The following is a 21016-nucleotide window of genomic DNA, read 5'->3' as shown; positions in this document are numbered from 1 at the left end:
GTAAACATATAAATTCCAAAAGTTATCAACAAAATTCTCCTTCAAAGTCTTTTAGAAAACCCTTTTAAGCTGAGCCTGAGACACATTCTTCTGGTGTCACTGGTGGGTTGAAGTTGATTCAGCACTGATACACCTCTGATCCAGCGAGGGAGGTAGTTACAGAGATGAGTTGGTGAGTATGCGTGAAGTGGGAGGCAGCGTGTGCAGTGCTGCATTTTAATCAATTGTACTGCTGACACATACGGCTTCATGTGTGTAAACACACATAATAATGAAACAAATGTGGCTTAAGGGGAGTCATCTTGCCATGCTGTAAGGAAGGGAGTCTGGTGTAAGATGGGCTTTTGATTTGCTAAGTTGCTGATAGTTATGATCATATTGTCCTTTTAATTTCAATTTCTGTTGTCATAAATAGATGCCATTAACTGTAACAATGTGTTAAATAATTTTACTTTTTTTTTTTTAGAAGAGAAGTTTTGTTGTGACACTGCACTTGACTGATAAACACATTTAAAAATTAAATCAGGACAAATACTGAAAATAAAATGTGAAATTACATAAAATAATTGACATGATACACAAGTATAAAAACATTCATATTTGAAGAACTGCACCAATAGTAGCTAATAATTTTCTTTTACCATCACTTGAAGTTTCAAATACACCTGTTCACACTCCCACACACACACACACACCACAGATAAAACCATTAAACCTTATAAAAAAAAGTAATTCATAAGGCACTGTACTCTTTGTCTTGTTTATTGGTTGTACTCATACACTTTCAAATGGACTATAAGCTTTGTATCTAAAGATTCTCAGATGAATTGTACCGTCTCTAAAGGCAGACAGAAACAAAATGACACACCTGGAATACAGAGCAACTCTCAGCACAGATGCCAGGCTCATGAAAATTTAAATTCATTTTTAATAAATTATCTTTACTTATATAGTCATATAAAAGAAAATAAACATACCTTTCTAATGCTACATTTAGCAAAGAATATTAATAATTTTCACTACGATTTGTGATGTAACACGTTGAGCTCCTGATGAGAGTTGCTTTGTGCTGCAGGAGTTTGGTCACGTTGCGGAGTTGACTTATTCATTTTATACATCTGTGGAGGAACAGCAACTATCAGCACATTTGTGCTTATCTTTTTTTTCTGAAGTTTTCTTTTTTTTCTGTCAAACAATCCGTTTTCAACAATCTTTTTCACAAGAACAGACTGAGTAATATCGGTCATAAGTTTTGTATACCAACATGCTCACAAGGTTTTGTTGCTTTTTTTTTTTTCTTTTTGTATGTGTGTGTCACATTGACGAACATCAAAACAGATGCCCTTTGTTTCAAACAGTAGATTTCAGGTCTGCCATGCTTTCCTTTGTGGTTGGCAGGCTTGTCAAAGGCAGGAGAAAAAGAACAAGGGCTCCAGTCAAGTACTTATGTTTCACATACAGGCCTCAACTTTAACGTTAGAACAAAAAACAGAATCAGTCAGACTTGAAAAAGGAGCACTACAAAATAACATAATTCTGCAATTTTTTTTTTCTTTCATCCATTCCATACATCATGTGTCACAAAACGCAAGTTGTACACATTATTTACTAATTTACATCATCCACTGTCATTTCAGGCAAAAAGAACAAATATTATCTCATGCATTCTGATGGTGAAAACTGGTCTGGTCAACATATAATTACATTATTTTGTGCATGGGAGGTGAATGATTTATTTTTCACTGTATTTTCAAATACTTCCTTGTTTGTGTGTCTTTGTTAACTTACATACATTGTGCAAAAACAGCTGTATACTACTCTAGAAGGCCACCAGGTGTCTTGGTTTTAAATTGTTAATTCCCTACTGACTGCATGTTTGAAATTGATCCTGTAACAAATGTGTGGATGACTTTGCTGTTAAATCATGGCAAAGTAAGCAAACAAAATGGATTTTTTTTTTTTTTCAATGGCATTCAAAATCAAGCAAGCAAATTTCTTAGTATCAGCTTACAGACGCAGTTAATGAACTGGGATGAAAATAAATACCACAAGACTGACATAAGCACTTCTTCAAAAAAACCTTCACTTGTGATGCAACTTGTGTTTTAGCCACTAAAAGCACAGAATGGTAAGGTTAAAATAAAAAGACTTGATTTAGTTTAAAGTAAAGGAAACAAATACAGGAAGATAAAATGTATGTTTGACAATCAAACTGCTTCAAATCGAAACAACCAGCTAAAACTGCTTCTCCCATGAACTCAGGTGTTAAATAGTGCAGACACGTTTTTGTGAGCTGGTATTGTGCTGAACTAATAATGAATGATGGGGTATGAAACTGACTGACAAAAGCTGTGAAAATCTAAAATTGTTTCAATTCAAACAGAAAGCTAATGACAAGAACAATGTAAGAAATGTGGATCCAGTTTTGGTTCTTCAAAATCATTATTGCCCACTTTGCTGAATTTTAACAGAAAAATCATTTTTCTGTGGTCTTCAGTCTTGTTGGGGAAAAAAACAATATTATTTGAAGAACAAATGGTTGAATTCATTGATCAAGGTGTTTGTTTGAAAAACTGTCCTATTTGACTTTATGCTGTGTTCGCAATCATTTTCCCTTAGCAGGGGACAGATAAGTGTCCTATGCTGCTGAAAAGACAATATCAAACATGGTGAAAGCTGAAAGTCTATACTTTTCTTTGAATTTTACATTTATTCTTCAGTAAAAAAGAGCTGAAGCAACAAAAAAAAAAGACATATCTATCAAAACTGTGTTGGGCAATAACAAAAGGTTCACAATCATGCTTACACTTTGTGTAACTTTTCGGTTTTGAACAGGCTTTGCTGGTATTGTTGTTGCTGTTGTTGTTCTAACCTGTATCTGGTTGTATTTGTTATAACAAAGGATTCTTTGCTTGTGCGGCTATGACTATAAAATGGATGTGCATTTGACATGCTTTGTTTGTGCTCCAACAACTTTAAAAAATCCTGAAGGAGAGTAGAATAAAATGTGATTAATCGCTATGTTGAGCTGAAAAAGAAAGTTTTCAGTGTTGCAAAGGTTATTTTAAACTTGCTAGATTACCAGGGTAACATATTCCGAACACCTAGCCTGTTCCAGAGTTGTTTTTAGCCACAGTTTGTTATTAAATTGGCATCATAAGTGCCACTGGTTTTTCTCAATGATTCCACAGATTGAAAAATCTGACCCAAGAACAATTATGTTATGAAAATGAATGTCATTGTAACTGTTTTAAAAGGGCCCATCTGTTGTTAAATAAACATCAAACTGTTAAATAACTGACAGAAAATCTGGATGATTTGTCATCCTAAAAGTCAGTCAAGTGTTAACTCATCAGTCACCAAATATAACCACAATGTAATGTTTATGCAGACCTGTTTCCAGGATTTAATCTGTTTGATAATGATCCTATATTGATTTTATTGATAACGATAAACCACACATTTTCAGAACTAAGTTTTAATTATTAACTCGCATGATCCTCACCATGAAGAACACAATAAAATGTTTATAAATCTAAATATGTCCATGAGTTTGTATGTCTTTCTCTGTGCCAAAACAGAAATTTTGTTGTTAGGGCAACATTAAGAACAAGTAACTCTGGGTTGTGTAACACATAACTAAGATCCATCCATCCATCTATTTTCTTTACCCTCTTTTTTTTTCTGGGTCAAGGGGGGCAATAAACATAATAAAGAAATATGATAGATAAAATCACAATGGTATAACATTTATGTAGATGGTGTTTAAATAAGGGATATTGTTTTTTTTTCCAAATTTGCCAAAGGTCCACTAAACTACTGATAAAAGCATAATAAAATTCATTATTCTGCATCTATTTATGAAAGAACATTTAATAAATAAAGTTTTGATTAGAAAAATAAAGTAACTATCATAATATTTTATGATAAAGAGGATTTATAGTTTACTCTTCTTATTTTAGTTGCCTCAGAGGGAATATTTTTGCACAATCCAAAGTAGTTCAGTTTGCCTTTAAAGTTGTAGAGCTGCTACCAGATATATGTTTAGCAGATGGAAATTACTAAAAAAAGGGATTAGGGTTTTAAAGGGGCAAATCATGTTTGCTGAAATATCTTTGTCTCCTGCGACTGCTCCTACAGCACTGAGACAAATGTGCTTACTGTCCATTTATGACACTGTTTTCTCAAAAGCTGCTTGGCATGTCATTTGTTATGGCCGAAAATATATATTATGGTAAAGGTGCATATTTTTCTTCATCTTTCTAGAAAAAGATAAAACAAGACAGTGTGAATTACATTAGGGTCAGACTACTGCATCACTGAGAGCAGAGTAGCACCGACCCCTCCTGTGTTTGAATGTTATATATATATATATATATATATAAAGTATAATACATTGTTCTGCTTCGGGATGATTTATGGTGTTTATTTACATATAATATGGTCTGGATTAGCAGATTTAAGCTCCAACTGATATAATAAATTAAAGTAAAAATGTAATAGTATAGAAGTGTAAAAAAAAGTTATATTCCTTGTTTGTGACATGAGATAATGGGTTATTTCTGTAAAGCACAAACTCCAGCCACTTTTTGCTATACTACAATAAACCAGAGCTCAGTGCCAATGAATTCAGCTATTTGTGGACTTTTCTTACAGGAAATAAACTTTCTTACATTTTTAGGGGCTTTTCTATAATATACATAAAATTACAGGTCTTTAGATATAAAAATAACTGTAATAAAGCATTTATTTTTATATATAAACATAATAACTTTAAATAAATTTATATTTGGAAAACAGTTTAAGTGAAAGTATTTTATGCATTTGTTTTTCTCATTTCTTTGTGCTTTGAAACTTGAAACTAGTTAAAAATTACAACAAATGTTTGGAAATAAAACTGTACTTATCTGCACTTTTACTATTATTTTTCAAATTAGGAAAGCAAAAATGTATAATATAGCAGAACCTTCTATAAGTTTGCTTATCATTGTTGATATTTTTACAAAAAGCTGTCAGCACAGAACAAAAGTTTTCAATCACCCCTAATTTCTTTACTTTTGTTTCTAAGAAGCCGGACTTTCTTGTAATTGTGTAAGGTGGTTTTGATCAACAGTTACTCAGGATTTCTGAAAGTCTTTCAATGTATTTATTTTTATTCTTCTTGGACTTTGGCTTCTTTTTTACACATTTTCTGTCCAGCTGCTATGTCTGACCATGATAGCATATTGTGCCATGTATTTTTAAAGTGAGGGAAGTAGACAAAAAAGAGAAATGTCAGGTCTCTAAAATACTATCTACAGCAGTTGACGCTATTAAAATAACGTTTTATAATTGGAATACAAAATAAATAGAATTACAGTATATAATTCTCTCTGTAAGACTCACTGTGAAAGCTGAAGGTTTTCAGATATTTGGCTTTTAGTGTAAATAATATTTTAAAATTCAAGTAGCAACCCAATTTCTATAGATTTTATATAAATAAAAGTGTACATTTTGTTTAGCATTTATGCCACTGATATTCTAAATATGAAACAACAGAAATTATCTAATATGCCAGTGGTCTTGTTGAATACTTATCATAAATCTAAAAAAAGGAATGTCTTGAAATTTTAGCATAATTAGGTGTTTATGTACTTTTGCTATTATGTTCATTTAATTTGCACCTGGAAATAATTTGCCAGGTACTCTGGCAGTAATATATTTTGCAGCAAAGGTCTTACACATATCATCAGTCTCCAGAGGAAATTAAATTGTGTTCATGGGCTCTGGTCATATAGAGGAGCTGTCTGCCATTTTTGTTTCTGTAGCTACATTGCAATACATCCCTTTGACTCTAACAGAGCCAGGGCAACACAAATAAACACATGAATGATGACTAATTTACACTGAATATGTGAGCTGCTTGTCTTTGTCAGGAACCCAAGCACTTCATTACAAACTGTAAACAAGAACTACATTTATCAACTCGATCACCAGACCCATCATCAATAACTATTGATCAGCTTGTCAACAGTCAGTTTGGAAAGCCTCCTACTGTGATGGCAGATTTAAGAAATATACCATTTTTGCCTCATTCTATCTGTATGGCAGATGTCATATTGAGTATGGCTTAAATCACCTCATGACTGATTGTTCAGTGTGACTATATGGAAGTGAATGTGGTTTTTAATGTGAATATGGCCAAATGCTTTAGATTTGAACAGATGAAAAAGCATATTTCTGTGCTTAATCTTCGATTCACTTGATTACATTTCTGTATTTCCTTTATAGTTTGACCATTTCTTTCACTTGCACATCTCGCTGCAAAAAATCAAAGCAGTGTGTGATTGTTTGACACTCTCGGGGGCACATTTGCAACCTAACATATCCAATGAAAGGAGATTAATTGAGATGCTGATGAAACTGTGGCCCCTCCTGCCTTAAAAACGTTTCCAAATGTTTCCTCAAAGTAAAGTAATCAACCCAGCTGCTTATGTCACCGTGGCAGCTGAGATCTCTCGGTGTATTTATGGCGAGAGCTCTGTTGGAACTGCATGAATTATTGATGAATCCCGATGCAGATTTATCTGTGACCTCGAGGCCACCTGGGTGCAAACACACACACATTAACACACACTATAAATCAGTGTTTATCTGTGTTGGGCTAGAAATGAAGCTTCTGTGATTGTTTTTTCTTTGAAATGATGGCAGATTACAGTGTGTGCAATCCATTAGCCATCAGTAACACCAGGTGCAACCAGTGGTGGGCCTCCATTTGTTTAACCCACATGTATTGGTCCAATGGGATAATTTTTTCAAAGCACTGATGCATCCAGCAAGTTACACCACATACCTATATTATGTAATAGGCCTAAACTACACATACACACATACTGTACATACTACATTTGCCAGTAGGAGAACAATTTGTTTTGTGTGGTTGTTTCTAGTTTCTGTGGTGACTTTCACAATCCTTGCATGACGTTTTTCCCACAAACTTGATTTGTTGCAAAAGTTCATGATCAAAAAGACACACAAACTGATCCTTGGCCTTGTGTTTGCTCTATCCATGCATCCTATACCCATGCTCAAAGATGGTACTTTCTCAGTAGGTCAGCCTGCCACATGTACTTCCTCTCAGGAAACCTCTGTGGGATCTTGATTTTTCGGAAGTCTTGAATGCACTTTTCCAGCTCCTCCTCAACAGTTAGCTTCTCCTTTGCTGGCCTTTTCTTGCTGCCACTGGTGTCTCGAGAACTGGCTGTTAGGGTGCGCAGTAAGTCACTCTTCCGTCGCTGTTCAGACTGCTGAACCATGCTAACCGGGCCTTTCTTCAGTGGCCTATCCAGGGTTTGGACCTTGGTATGAGGGTGTGACTGACGATTGACTGGACCGCAGATGACTGTTCCTTGGGGAGAGCTGGCCTCTGACTGACACTCTGAGCTGGAGGTGGAGAGCTCATTGAAGGAGGTGCCGCTCTCGCCTTCTCCATCACCCTTGTGGTTCTTGCAGCAGCAGTCGCATGGAGGGGAGGACCAACGTGATGGACCACCTGGAGAGAAAGACAAGCAGGAGAGGAGCTAATATTAGATTCTTCACAGAACCTCTTCTCTTTTGAACCTTTTCTTTTCATACCAATCATTATGAAGAGGAAAAACTTGACAACGGCACAAAGAGGAGCACAAATTAACCAGAGGGGAGAAAAAAGGCAAAGTAGGAACCACTAAAGAAGACAAAGACAAAAAGTCAGCCATTGCCAAACAGCTATCACCTAGAATAAAGTGAAGTGACATCAGGAACAACTGGCTTGCCTCCAGCCCAATCATAAAAGTAAGCTAAGTGACTGTGAAAAGACTGCGTTGTTCAGAGAAATACCCTCCTCCATCCATCCTGTCACATGTAAAAGTGAAAGAGCTGAAACCTTTTGAACAGACAATGAACATTCATGATTAAACTCCACACATGTATATACTGTAAAAGCCTAAAGGCAGTGGTGTATAAAGTAATGCAAGTCACTGTTGGAAAGAATTTTTTTAAAATTTAAAGAATATGTTATTTCTTTAAGGCTGTATCTGTAATACACTAAAATATATTAATACATTAAAATGTGTTGTGCAAATTTGAGTATAGCATTTAATGTTTGTAAGCTTTGATACAGGTTTTTGGCTTTTTATCAAAAAACTTAAAAGTTTCAAAGAGTCTAAGGAATGCACTGATTGTGCTTACAATGCAGTAAAATCATGGGGTTTAAAGTAGCATGAATGCCAAACCTACATGCCTTTTGGTTTCAGCCACTGACTGTATACAGTATAAAATGCAATACTAGACTTATTATTGACTTATAATTTCAGCCAAAAGTCCAATTTTTAAGTTTTTTTCTTTTAAACTATTTTCTAGGTTTGGTTTTTAAGTTTTTTTTAAACCAAGATTAGTGTTTGATTTACTGAAAGCCTCACCTGTTCATTTCTTCAGCCACACTTGCACAGCAGCTAAGTGTTTTTCTTCATCCTCTAAAAGGCTTTTTTAAAGTTTTCTGGATAGGTGGGTTTCTGTAGTTTTTATGTCTAAACTTGACAGTATGTCTGCTTCACCAACCTCAAAGCTCAAACTGATATGTATCAAGATAATAGTGTTTCAGTTTGGATGAATCTGAGGCATCTGTCCGGTTCTTGTGGTTTCGATCAAGAATAATACTAAAACTGCGATCCACAATTACTACAAAGAGGAAGCTGTTTTCCAGGCTTTTATGTTTTGAGTGAAAGCACGGAAGCCTGAAAGACTCAGGAACCAGAGCTGTTCCACACCTCTCATTGCAGGAAGCAGCCATTTATTTTTCATGCTAACCTCCTGAATAATTGAGGGGGTATCTGTTGCTGATGGACTTCTCTCTGTTTAGTGAGGAGAGATCAAAACCCTTGAGGCAAACGCACTCATGCCCCACCCTAACCTCTGATTGTAAGAGTTGCATCTCTTCATCTACATTTCCACACATTCGGGTACTGACAGTGTCATGTTTCCATGTGTCTTTTGTTCATTAAATTCAATAATATCATAAAAATGTTGGTGTTTACTACTGAGCAATTAACTTCAAATAAAACTATAAATAATACTGCTTAAAATATGACTCTCCTTTTTTATTTTCTACATCCTCTGCAGCATGCAGGCTTGTTTATAGAGTGACTGCACAATAGACCAATATTTGTTCCCCTCATAAACAGCCACAGCACATCATAACTATATTTATGTGAGTATAAATAGAAGATGTATTTTGTGGACAGCTTGACAGTGACTTCAGATCCCATGCGCACGCACACACACACATACACACTCACACACTGCTGCTTTCTGTATTTGAAGTAAACCTCAGCCATCAAAGCCTGCGACAGAAATGGAACGCAACCTCCTTTTTTCATCCATACCAGCTCTGGATCTCTTTAATTACCTCTGGCATTTACACTTCTCCACTTCTCCACTTCTACACACACAAACATGCTTCAGTGCTCACACATGCTCACGTAGAGAGAGCAGTGGTTTCCAACTGGGTGTCTGCAGCCTCTTATCACAGGGTCACCAGTAATCAAAGAGGGTGCATGAGGCTTTGATCGTTCTGAGGTCATAAGGTTGTCGAAATAAGATTTAAACATGTTGAATCGTCAAAATGACACATTTGCAAAATAATTAAAAGTCTTTGTGTGCAAAATCAGCATCACAAAGACCTACAGATCCGGAAAGATTTGTTGGTACATTTCCATCCATCCATGCATCTATTAATTTTCTTTACCTGCTTTTCCACTGAGGGTCATAGGAGAGCTGGTGCCTGCCTCCAGCGGTCATTGTGTGAGAAACTGGGTTTGTACTCTTTTATGGTCATAAAAAGAACAAATAAAAAAAACTACACTAATGTGACTGGCCAAAAAAGCCCCAGTTTTGTCTAATCGTTCCCAGAATCCTTTCTTTGTTTTTCTGTCAGTATTAAAGTCCTCCTGGGTCTTCTTCCCTGGAGCCCATTACGATTTAAAATGTGACAGATGGTGCGATCAGAAAGTGATGCACCTTAACCTTGAAGTTCAGCTTGAATGGTTTTGAATGATTTCCCTGGCTCTTTTGTAGTATCCTCACTCTCTGTATGATCAACCTGGGGTTGCATTTCCTCTTGCATGCACACCCTGGGAGGTTGACTACAGTTCCATGAACCGTATACTCTTAATACTATTGGCAACCATGTCAGAGAAATATGAAGCTGCTTGGAGATGGTCTTATAGCCTTTACCTTTACATAGATATCTATAATCTTTGCTCTGAGCTCCTCAGACAGCTCTCACCTTTACTCTCTCTGCTCCATGGTCAGTGTGGTGCACATGAAGATAGTAAACTACCCAGTGGCATGTTTGTTTCCTTTAAATAGGCTCAATGTCTGATGAAAAACTTAAAGAAACCTGGGATACTAAAGGTCAAACACTTTGAAATATAACTATAATGCAAACATTTAGGGTACCAGCAAATCTATCCATATTATTTAAGCATATTTTATATTTTTAAAATAAAGAACAAATAGTTTCTTTTCACATTTGTTTTGGTTTACTCCATCACATACTAAAGGCATGCAGATATATATTTGAAAATTGCAATAAAGCATTTTATCAGTAATCTGTAAAGGAACCTACAAATTGATCTGCATTTGTATATTGGTCATCAGACGCATTTTATGAAATTACAACAAAATAGTTTAAAAATTCTATAAAAAGCACAAGCTACAATAGTTTGAACAGTGAGGTGATGTGCTTTAGTACAAAATAGCAGACATATTAACTTTCTGCAAAGAGTCTAACTAGCAGTGAAATAAAAAAATACAAAAGTAACACAGTCACTAAACATTTTTTGTGGATACGTGGAATAAAGACTGAATCTACTGTAATAAAAAAAACACAATAAGCTGGGGTAAAATTTGCAGTGACACATTCATTCACAGAAGTACTGTATCATCTACATGTTAATCTGTATTTAATATGAGGTTTCATGACACACATACAAAAAACAAAAACATTAGGTGAGATGGTTTCTCCTTAAGATTTTTGATTGGGAACACATAGGTAAATTTACATTTCCCTGAAGGAATAAAGAATCTTCTGATCAATGAGACAAGGCTCATAACTGGTGGTTTGAAAAATGGCCCCGGTCTGTGGACAATCGGCTCGGAGACATTCTGCCTGTCTGCGTAGAATTAATACAGTGGCAAACACTGTTCTAACAAATCTCTCGAAGAGCCCTGTCTTATGTCTGACAGTGTGAAACTTCAGGTCTGTATGCTTGATGTATGATTTTCTGATCTAACTGTGGCATTTAGTAATTATATCCACCTCCTTTTAGTTCTTCATCCTGTGAGCCTTGACAGTGACATGCGGCTATAATTTACAGGTCCTGTGAGGAGCGATTAGCCTTGCCAACATTAAGAACTACCAGGAAGGGGTCTGATTTGTTAATTTGACCAGTTCACTTTCTTATAAAATCTCACACCTTAAGACCTATTGGGTGGGAATGAAAAGAGGGAATGTCTCACAAGGTCTTTGAAATCCAAGCACTGATAGAGATCTGAAAAATAAGTGAGTGGTGTCTCCTTAATTTTCACAGAAACTGTAATTATGCTCCCAAAAGGAGCATTCAGTATGCAGCGTAGATGAGTCATAACACACAGAACAACAGTAGTGGTGAAACCAGTTCTTCTTGTTAATTGAAGTGAAAATAATCTGTAAATGTGTAGAGCAACACTTTCTCATTAGTATTTACACTGCATTGTTATAATGTCATGCTAATGGAGGTGAGAATTAAACTGATGCTTGCTTTTTCTCATTTTCAGGGTAAATGTCTTATCTGCTGTCTTCATCTTATTTATGTAAGATACATGCTCTGCATTATAGTGTAACATGGCTGTTTGCACTAAATAAATACAAAAAGAAACAGATCAAAGTCCATATTGTTTGGCCATAATGCTTAATTTGGTTCAAAATTATTTTGAACCTAATAATTGATTGTTTTTTACAAACAGCTTGATTGGCATTTAGAGCCAACACACATTTGGTTGAGACTAGAAAACTTTGGCACCCTTTGTCCAGTTTTTCCTAATCAGACATGAATAATGGCTTCAGGCAGGGTGCTGAGGAACTTCAAAACATAAACTGAAAGAGGTGCCATTAGTAAAGGTCAAGGTCTCACAGTTTAAACAGGCTGCACAATCTGTCAGATTTTAATTAGACTGGAGAGAAATGATGCATTTTATCCGATCAGGAGGACATTTGTGAATAGAATTTTGACTTGTTTTTTTTCTAAACGTGAGGTCATTTAAACAGCAACAGGTTCATCATTTTGGAGCAAAGACACTAAGCAGGACTTCCTTACAGCAAAGGTTTAACATGATGAAGTGCCAGCTGCGATTTATTTAAGAAAACATTACAGTTCTAGTTTTATTAAAACATTTTTAACTTTTGGAAAAGGTGCTTATTGTTTGTTGCTATCATTGAGGGCATTTCCCAAGAATTTGTCCCAATGATTGCACAAAGATTCTGAATCATAAGGATGGAAAAAATTTTAAAAAAGACTTAGGTTTCTTTAAAGGGACGCATGCATTACAGTTTATACCAGTGTTTTAAACTAAGATTATTTTATGTGGGGAAATGTTGAAGTTTTAGCCTTATGCATACGATATTGCAAGATTTTGAATGATTCATTAGCAGTCAGAGTGTGTGTTGGGAATTACTTTTTACTACTGCCACATCAGATTTTAGCTCAGTATCTGTAACATTGCCGAGGTTTTAGCTATTTTTCTCTTTCTAAAGACGATTAGCTGTCACAGTCATTTTAAAATTGTTGACTCCAAAACTTTACCAGATGTAGATTTACGTAAATCCAAGGATTACTTTCTGAGAGTTTTATTAAAATCCATCTAATGGTTCATTAGATATTTTGCTAAAAGGCAGATAGGGTTAACTTCAATAAATTATGCCAAAGTTTTAAAAGAAATATTTTCAGCAATTTGTAGCGCTCAGAATTGGTGCTGGGGAATACTTTTAACTTCTACCACATCAATTTTTTCCTCAAATTTATAGTAGTTATAGTAATTGCTGTGGTTGCTAAATTAGTTGTGGCAGATATCTTGAATTGAATCCAGAAGTTAATTAGAAACAGGTATAGATGTAATGGCTGCTTTTTGAGAGTTTCATTAAAATCTATCCATTCAATCATGAGATATTTTGCTAAAAAACAGACAAAGAAACACAAGCACACACATTAAATTTCAACTTACTGCCTGTCCTTCATGTGTCGGAAGATAAAAAAATGAGATTCGCAGTTCAGGTTAGGAAATATTTTAGGAAGAGGGGGTTTCTTTGTCCTGTCAGACACTATCACATGTATGTCAGGATTTTTTTGAGACAAGAAGTGGGAAAGAGGTGCAATTTGTGTTCCAAAAATGTGTCTAATGTATTTCTCCTATTATATGGCACATCTGCCATTTATACAGAGGGAAGAAATGGGCTTTTCATCTATACTTGGCATTTTTCAGTCATTGTGACATGTTATGACCCAATTAAAACCAGAACCTTCAGTATAGCACTTACTATGGATGTGAATAAAAGGCATGCTCCTTTAGCATAATTCAAAACAAACATAACATGTGAATATGTGGCAACATCAGTTGTCTCAGGATTGTTTAACTAAATAATTGTGACCTTTTTTTGATTGTCAAAGTGCTTAAATATAGACAGATTATATATTTAACTCCTTTTGACTCATTCTCATAATCACCTATCCTGAAATATATGATGTCCTGGACTTTGTCATGAAATGCAGATTACATTTATAGTGCTGCTGTGTTTGGTTGTTTCTGCTTTAGGTCAAGTATACGTGTTGCTCTGCTCTAATGTGAGAAAAAAGGTCACGCTTGCCTTTAAGGCAGAGTACATGTATATGTGGGTGTCTGTTTAACCTCAGATAGAAATACATACATGTACAGGCAGCCATGTGGTATGTGAGAGCCTCTTTCTGCATTTTACTGATTCCTTCCCTTGTTTTTTTTAAATAAATTATACATAATTACTGTGTGTGTAGGTGTGTGTGTGTGTGTGTGTGTGTGTGTAAGGGGGAATAAAAGTTGCTTGCCTGCCTTTAGTTGCATGTTGCTGTCCAGAAAAGGGGATTCTGGTGTCAGGTGGTGTTCCCATTCATGTCATCAGATTTCCGGCCATGCCTCTGGTCATCATTGGGTTATTACTTTGTACGTGCCGCTGTGAGATGTGTTTTTTTGTGCGTGCTGTGGATTCATGTGATCTTGTGTTGAGTCTTTTTTTCAGGCAGGTGGGCCGAAGGTCTGACTGAAGTCTAATGACTGTCACATGCTATTACACACAAACACAAACACATGGCGGCTCCTGACAGCTGCTCCGGGCACTGATGTATTGATCTCAGCAAGGAACCTCCACAACTTGTGTCAGCTGTGGTCAGAAAAGCTAATGCACACCACACTCACAAGCAATAAAAAAAATTGAGACACTATGATTAACATCAGAGGTCAACAGTATCGGAACCATAAGCAAACCACAACACGTAAACAGTACTTGATTTTCTTTTCAAAGGTTTTCAGAGAGCTCATGTGGTGTGACTCGACTCTGCTGTTATAGCATGGTGAGTCCAAACAGACACAGGTAATAACTTTATTTTGTTGCTTTGTTCTGAGAAGGAGAAAATTAGAGTTTTCTGCTTGCATGGAGCTGCAAGCAAGGCTAAGGCACCTGTTTGGAGGGCTTTATGGTCATAGAAACATAAAAAGACATTTTTCAACTTTAATTTTAGAGAATAAAGACCTGTTTATGATGCAAATGAATAGATAAGGACTGTCATTTGTAACAGTTTGAGTATTTTTAATGATATACTGGTGAGGACATTTCAGAATCCCACTTTCAGCTCTTTTCACCTCTCTCTGGCTGCTGCCATGCCTCTTCTCTCTGCTCTGCCTGTATTGATAGGTGGGCACATTAGTGGCTGTGTATGGACGATTGCCCTCTGATTGATTTCTGTCATGCAGCCTTTCTGCACTAGGAGGCTGCTCAGTGGAGATAAATGATCTTGGCAAAACAAAATCTCAACTGCCGTCTGCGTCTGTTTCCTCCTGTCCTCACCTCTTTTCCTGCCTCTTCTGCAGTTTTTCGCATCTTCTCTTCCCTGTTTTTACTCTAAAAGGCTTTTGCTTTTAATAATTGTCTCTTTCTTACTTTCTCATCAACGTTTCTCTCTTCCCATTTCCTTTTGTCACATACCGTCACTGTTCCTCAAGCTTTCTGAAGCAGTATTTCAGTGATGTTTTCTAAACAAATTGTTGTGCAAAGTACTCCCTGGTTTATTATTTAAAAAAAAAACAAAAAATAAAAATGAGACAAATTCAAAGCAAAACACAAAAAGGGTTTCAGAATGCAAAAGCTATAAGTCTTCTCAGTCATTGTTTTGACATTTTTCCCATCTGCAGCTGCACACAGCTTTGTACAAAAAAAAAAAAAGAGTTGGAAAATTGTTTGTTCCTTAAATCTGTCTCATTTCATTGAAAACTACTCAGTTTGCAAGAGAAGAAAGTTTGTAAGACGAAAACTAAAGGCAACAAGATTTATAGGATCTGAGAAGTAACTTGTTGAGTTTTTAGATAATTTTAATTTTGCAACCAAACCTAATTCCTGCAGTTAGAAATTAAATGTGTTGTCATTCAACAAAATAATTGTTTTCTCTCTGAAGACAAACAGAAGATAAAAAGATTAAATTTACAGCTCCTTTTAAACTGTGTTATAGCTTATATACAGTAGTTTTATTATGAAGCACTGGAAAATGTTGTAACTTGATAAAAAACTAATTTACCATTACCAGGTTTTCTGAAACGGACTGATAGCTTGAAAACAGAGCAACATTTAAAAGCAAGTGATGCCAGGAATATGTGGGTGTTACATACTGCAGTACATGTTTACTTGAGATGTGGTTCTTCTCTTTGTGGCCTGCAGGTTCCAGGTTCTCCTGCAGGTAATTCAGCTCTGCTGACTCCACTCTGCTCAGCAGGAGCAGAGCATTAAAGCCTAGAGAGAAGTTGCTCGTGTTGCTGTGGGCCATTTGTGGCACTCTTTGGACTGTGTTGCTGCAGCTTTCGACTCGTGACTGAGATTTGGTGTTTATTTTTCTCTCTCTTTGGCAATAGAAGTGTGATGTTTAGTTGGATGTGTTAGAGTGGATGACAACTTTGTAGTGACTTAGTTTTTTTTTTTTTTTTTTTTTTTTTTAATTTACTTTTTGCCTTACTTTTGACCTTTGTTACTTTTGAACTTCTAAATCTGGTCTCAGACGTTTAGCAAACGTTCACTTTTAGACCGAATGTTGCCAAATTTTAGCTCAGCTATCTAAGACCATTTTAGATGTAATTTACAGATTTTCAACCCAAAAAAGGCTCAGTAGGACCGGGGTTTCTGAATTAAACCCCAGTGTATAAAGTGCCTAAATGTCTGTTGTTTTCGCAGTACAAGCTGCTGGAAGCAGGAAACTGGCTACTCAAATTGTGGTTAGATATCATGACTATACATATTAAATCTGACCTATTTGTTCACCTCAAAGGTCCATGCTATGATTCCTTTTAAAATTTAGATTAGATTTTCTAACTGCATCTTCAAACTGACCAATAAAAAACACAGTTAGAAAAAGAAAGAGGTTGTTCCTCCTTGGAGCACCTTCGGTAGCACTGTAGAGAATCAATCAGAGAAGAGGGAAGATGATACTCTGGCTCTACGATGTGTGAATTATTTGGCCGTATGAGTCCATTTTCTGGTTCAGGATCTGTATCGGTGTAATAAATTGGATTTTATTTTAGTTCAGAAGGACACACAAACAGCATTTGAGGACACAAAGTTTGTCTTTTATATTATAGCAGGAGACGATCCCAAGGCAATGTCACAACCTTCTCTGTATATGTTTTTTTTTTCTTATAGAAACTAAATATGACTTATTTATCAATCATTTTTGTCCAAGCCACACCTTTATGGTTCACTAAAGAGGCCAATTTTTCTTCCAAGTATTTTGGAAATTTTAGCTTCAATTTTCCCTCTTCAGAGCAAACAGATGTAAACCTTTACAATAAAAAGGATGTATGTATATTGAAATTGATTCAGTGAGTCCCACTGAGTGCTGTATTTTCCCCCTCATGCCTCTCTCCATAAAGAGGTCAACAGAACATCAATAAAATTTGGCAGTGATTCAGCATCTTACCCAAGGACACTTCAGCATGACAGATGCTGGTCGAGTCAGGAGCATGAACCGGCAGGAGCCTGCTTTACATCTCTGCTGTCTCGCATTTAGTCGTGAGAAGATAAGCTTGGTTGGTCATATATTGATTAAACTGTCCGCACCCCCGGAATGAAGTTCTGGGCAAAGATGTCAGCCCTCAAATGAAAACCTGATTCAGAATGCAGGGGGCGTTTGTTCCTAAGCAGATTCGTAGTTCGGACAATATTTGCAAGGTTGGCATAATTGATAACAAGAATGACGAATGGCCCAACCTCCTTCCCACACGTTCCTTCGCCTGTCTTTCTTGTAACACAAAATTATCAGTCTCTCACAAGGCAGTGTGAAATGATTTGTTTGAGAGTTTTGCTTTGTAAACCACCCCCTCTTCTCCTATGCCAGCATTTTCTCACCTCTACAATAAACACACATAAGTATAACATGTACAGAGTGGCACTACATATTAACAGAAGCTCCACTTCTAGCTGCACATTTTCTCATGCTCTCTTTCTTTTTTGTCTTTCCATAAACTCCCACTGTGATTTAAGAAACATATGTTTTAGAAAGCATATACTGTATGGTTATGCATGTAATGCATAATTCACAAAAAACGGTTCACAAAAATTCACAGCCAGGATTTTTCTTTTAGATGACAGCATGATGAAATGGTGTACATTGTGTTAAATCACACAAACTTTTATTTTTCTTTCAATTGAAATTTGTAACGAAACTGAACTGTGGGTGATAACAAACATTCAGATCCACTGGGATAAGAAGACAACTGCACCTTTTAATTTGAGACTTTCTTAATTGTGGTGCATATGTGCAACAAGAGGAAGTTTTATCAACATAAAACAGCAGTGACCTTTTCTTACTTTCACCCAAACCGATTCAATAAAGGTCTAACATTTCTCGAAGGAATGCATGTTAGAGATTGAAACTGCAGTAAAATCATCTTATTCTGAGAAGGGACAGAATTGTAGCCATTATGTTCAAACCTTGGAAATGGGCAGCGCTCAGAGTTTGTTTGATAATGTTCCGTCACTATCATACCATATTTTAGCTCCATTTCTTGTTTACAGTCAGTGAACATACCCATCCTCACACACAGACAGGAAAAAACAGTATCGCCTCTGGAGGTGGGCAATAACAAATGGGAATTTGAATGGATTAAAAGTTTCATAGCAGTGCTGATGCAGACACATTAAAACTAACCCCCTTTGAAAAATGTGATTAGTAATCAGTCTTTCTCTCCAAGTGTTGAAGTGAGATTTAAGATGTAGAGATGTTCGTGACAGACACCAGCATCTGTTAGCATTTGTTATTAATCTCAACTAAAATTGGTATTTTCAAACCACCATACGCTTGATTAAACATAGATCAGGATGCAAAGGTAAAGATTTTTCTCTAAAAGTATAAATCTGTCTTCCAGCCCACTGACTGTTACGTTTATTACAGAAGAAATGTTCACTGCAGGTTTCTTTCTGTCAGATGAAAAAAAATAAATCAGTTTCTTTATTCTTGCTTCAAACACAAAGGTCACACTTAAAGAAATTTTTAAGTCATTTTATTACTATATAAACCTGTTACATGTAAAATACTCCAACATATCTAGTTAATTTATAGGCTACATGTGGATCAGTTATATATATTTTTATATTATATATGACCCCATAAATTACATTATCCTGGTTGGCATAATTTTTTTTTATCTACAGATCAGTCCAGTAATGTACTTACAGTATTTTTGTACACAGTGAACTTGAAAAAGTTTCTTAAAAATGTGAAATAAAGTCATTTTTTAAATCAAAACTAAATAAATAAGCCAAACCTCTTTAATAATGTATTAGCGATAGCACAGAAAGTTTAGAAACTAGGTGTTGAACCACAGATGGAATCCAAGGGGAAAGCCAATTAGCATTTTTTCTGTGATAAAATGCATGAATATCCATGCTGCATGTTAAGTTATGCTATTGTTACCATCATTGTTTATTGTTGCTGTTTAGGTTTTGACTCAGTTGTACTTTTCTTTTTCTTTTCGTTTCTGCTTAAAAAAGTGTCTGCACTAAACATATCTGTTTATGTTTGCTCAAACTGTGTACTTAATGTGATATAATGCTACTTAAAACACAACAATTCAACATGTTTCATCACTAAAGTGGAACGGCTGATCTGGGCCGGTGCTCGTTAGTTGGTAACCAAGAGGGCTGGTCTCATTAAAATAAGTGGAAATAAAACGAGTACTTTCTTAGTCAGCATAGAAGCATGATGCTTTTTTTTCACTTCTAATATGTTGCATAGTTCTATCACAAACATTTGCATTAAGAATTCATTTATTTTTTTCCTGTAAAACCTGTCCACCAAATGGCTGATTTAATTTTTGTCAGAACATTACAGGTAAAGTGCCATTCAGAAGTAGAAAAAGGGTACAGTCAGTTCCCTCCTTTCCTGCTGATGGCAGGTATTCACATGTGAATGTGACTATGAGGTGCCTTTTTGGCTTCTGTAACAGAGGTGATAAATAGAAGGGCTATAAAAAAAATAAAATGGTTTTTGAAAGCTAAAGGCATCTGAGTGAGCGGCTTAAAGCAGCAGAAAATGTTTGCACCTTGGAGCGGGCAGCAAATGGAAATGGAGACAAACATACAGAAGAGTGCTGTGTTAACAAAAATAAAATGACCAATGTAAGAGTAAACACCCTACAGTCAAAATGTAAAGTGTCTCAAGTGTTTGCAGGCAAAGGAAACTGATCAAAGATTATTTCAGACTTTACCCAATCTGACTCTAGAAATTGTCAATATATTGTTCAAATCAAATTCTTTAAACAATGTTTATTACTATGGTTGGTTGTTGAGGTAAAAGATAAAACTCTGAGCACATTTTGTATTGTGCTAAAGGTTTGTACACATCGTGGCAACACACATTTGTGAAAGTAAAACTGCGCTTTGCACATCACTGTGAACAAACAGATTTGTCCACTGACTGATTTATCTGCAGATCATTTCAGAACAAACTGGCTGTAATCTGCAAACAACAGCAGAAGCATTATCACAGCTCAGCAGAGTACTCACAGGCCCGCTATCTGTGTCACTTTGTCACACACTTTTTCTCATTATACATCTGTTAAACTCTCTTTCCCACACACAGGTTGGAAAGGATTTATGTGCAGATTAGTCAGAGTTTCCACTTGTCTTGCAGTAACATGGACAATTAGTTTATGACTTCAGCTACAGTCATGGTATAAATGCCAAAACCAGGTTTAACGTGATCCGTTTTGCGACATGAATGTTCTGTAACGGACTGCTGACTCCAACATGCCAGTCTTCACTGAATGTCTAATCAGGCGTAGGCTGAAACAATGTTAAAGCCTATGAAATAGCATTTGCTTGAATCAGCATGAAATGTCAGTGGTGTGAGTTGTTTTAAAAGACTGACCCCCTCCACCCTCCCAGAAAAGGCCCCAGTCCGAATAACCATTAGCTTTACTACCCCATGAAAACTTCTCCCTGATTCTCCAAACTGAGATTGTTCCAACTACTGTCTACAGCAGATAAGATACCAAAAACTGATAACTACTCTGCATAACCCCATCTAAAAGAACAGGGCTAGAAATATGTGGACCAAATCCTATTAAGTCCAACCTATAGAAGCACTGTAAATGTCGTCGACATGGTCTGCAGAAAAATACCTAATATATTACTTCTGATTTATAAACATTTACCAAAATAAAAAGTATTACATTA

The 21016-nt window shown here is 36.0% G+C and overlaps 1 protein-coding gene across 1 annotated transcript in view; it reads right to left on the bottom strand.

Annotated features, from left to right (window-relative positions):
• Positions 1 to 1260: 1260 nt before the first annotated feature.
• The window catches only part of kctd16b (potassium channel tetramerization domain containing 16b), an 84410-nt gene continuing 64654 nt past the window's right edge, over positions 1261 to 21016 (bottom strand). Inside the window, exon 2 of the mRNA XM_017421402.3 lies at positions 1261 to 7531. Coding sequence (XP_017276891.1) covers positions 7068 to 7531 — 464 coding nt within the window. The 3' untranslated portion in view covers positions 1261 to 7067. The remainder of the gene's footprint in view (positions 7532 to 21016) is intronic.

Source organism: Kryptolebias marmoratus, linkage group LG13, assembly GCF_001649575.2.
Source record: "Kryptolebias marmoratus isolate JLee-2015 linkage group LG13, ASM164957v2, whole genome shotgun sequence".
Taxonomy (NCBI): Eukaryota; Metazoa; Chordata; class Actinopteri; order Cyprinodontiformes; family Rivulidae; genus Kryptolebias; species Kryptolebias marmoratus.
Note: the sequence above shows the minus strand (reverse complement) of the source record. Positions and strands in the feature narration are given on the sequence as shown.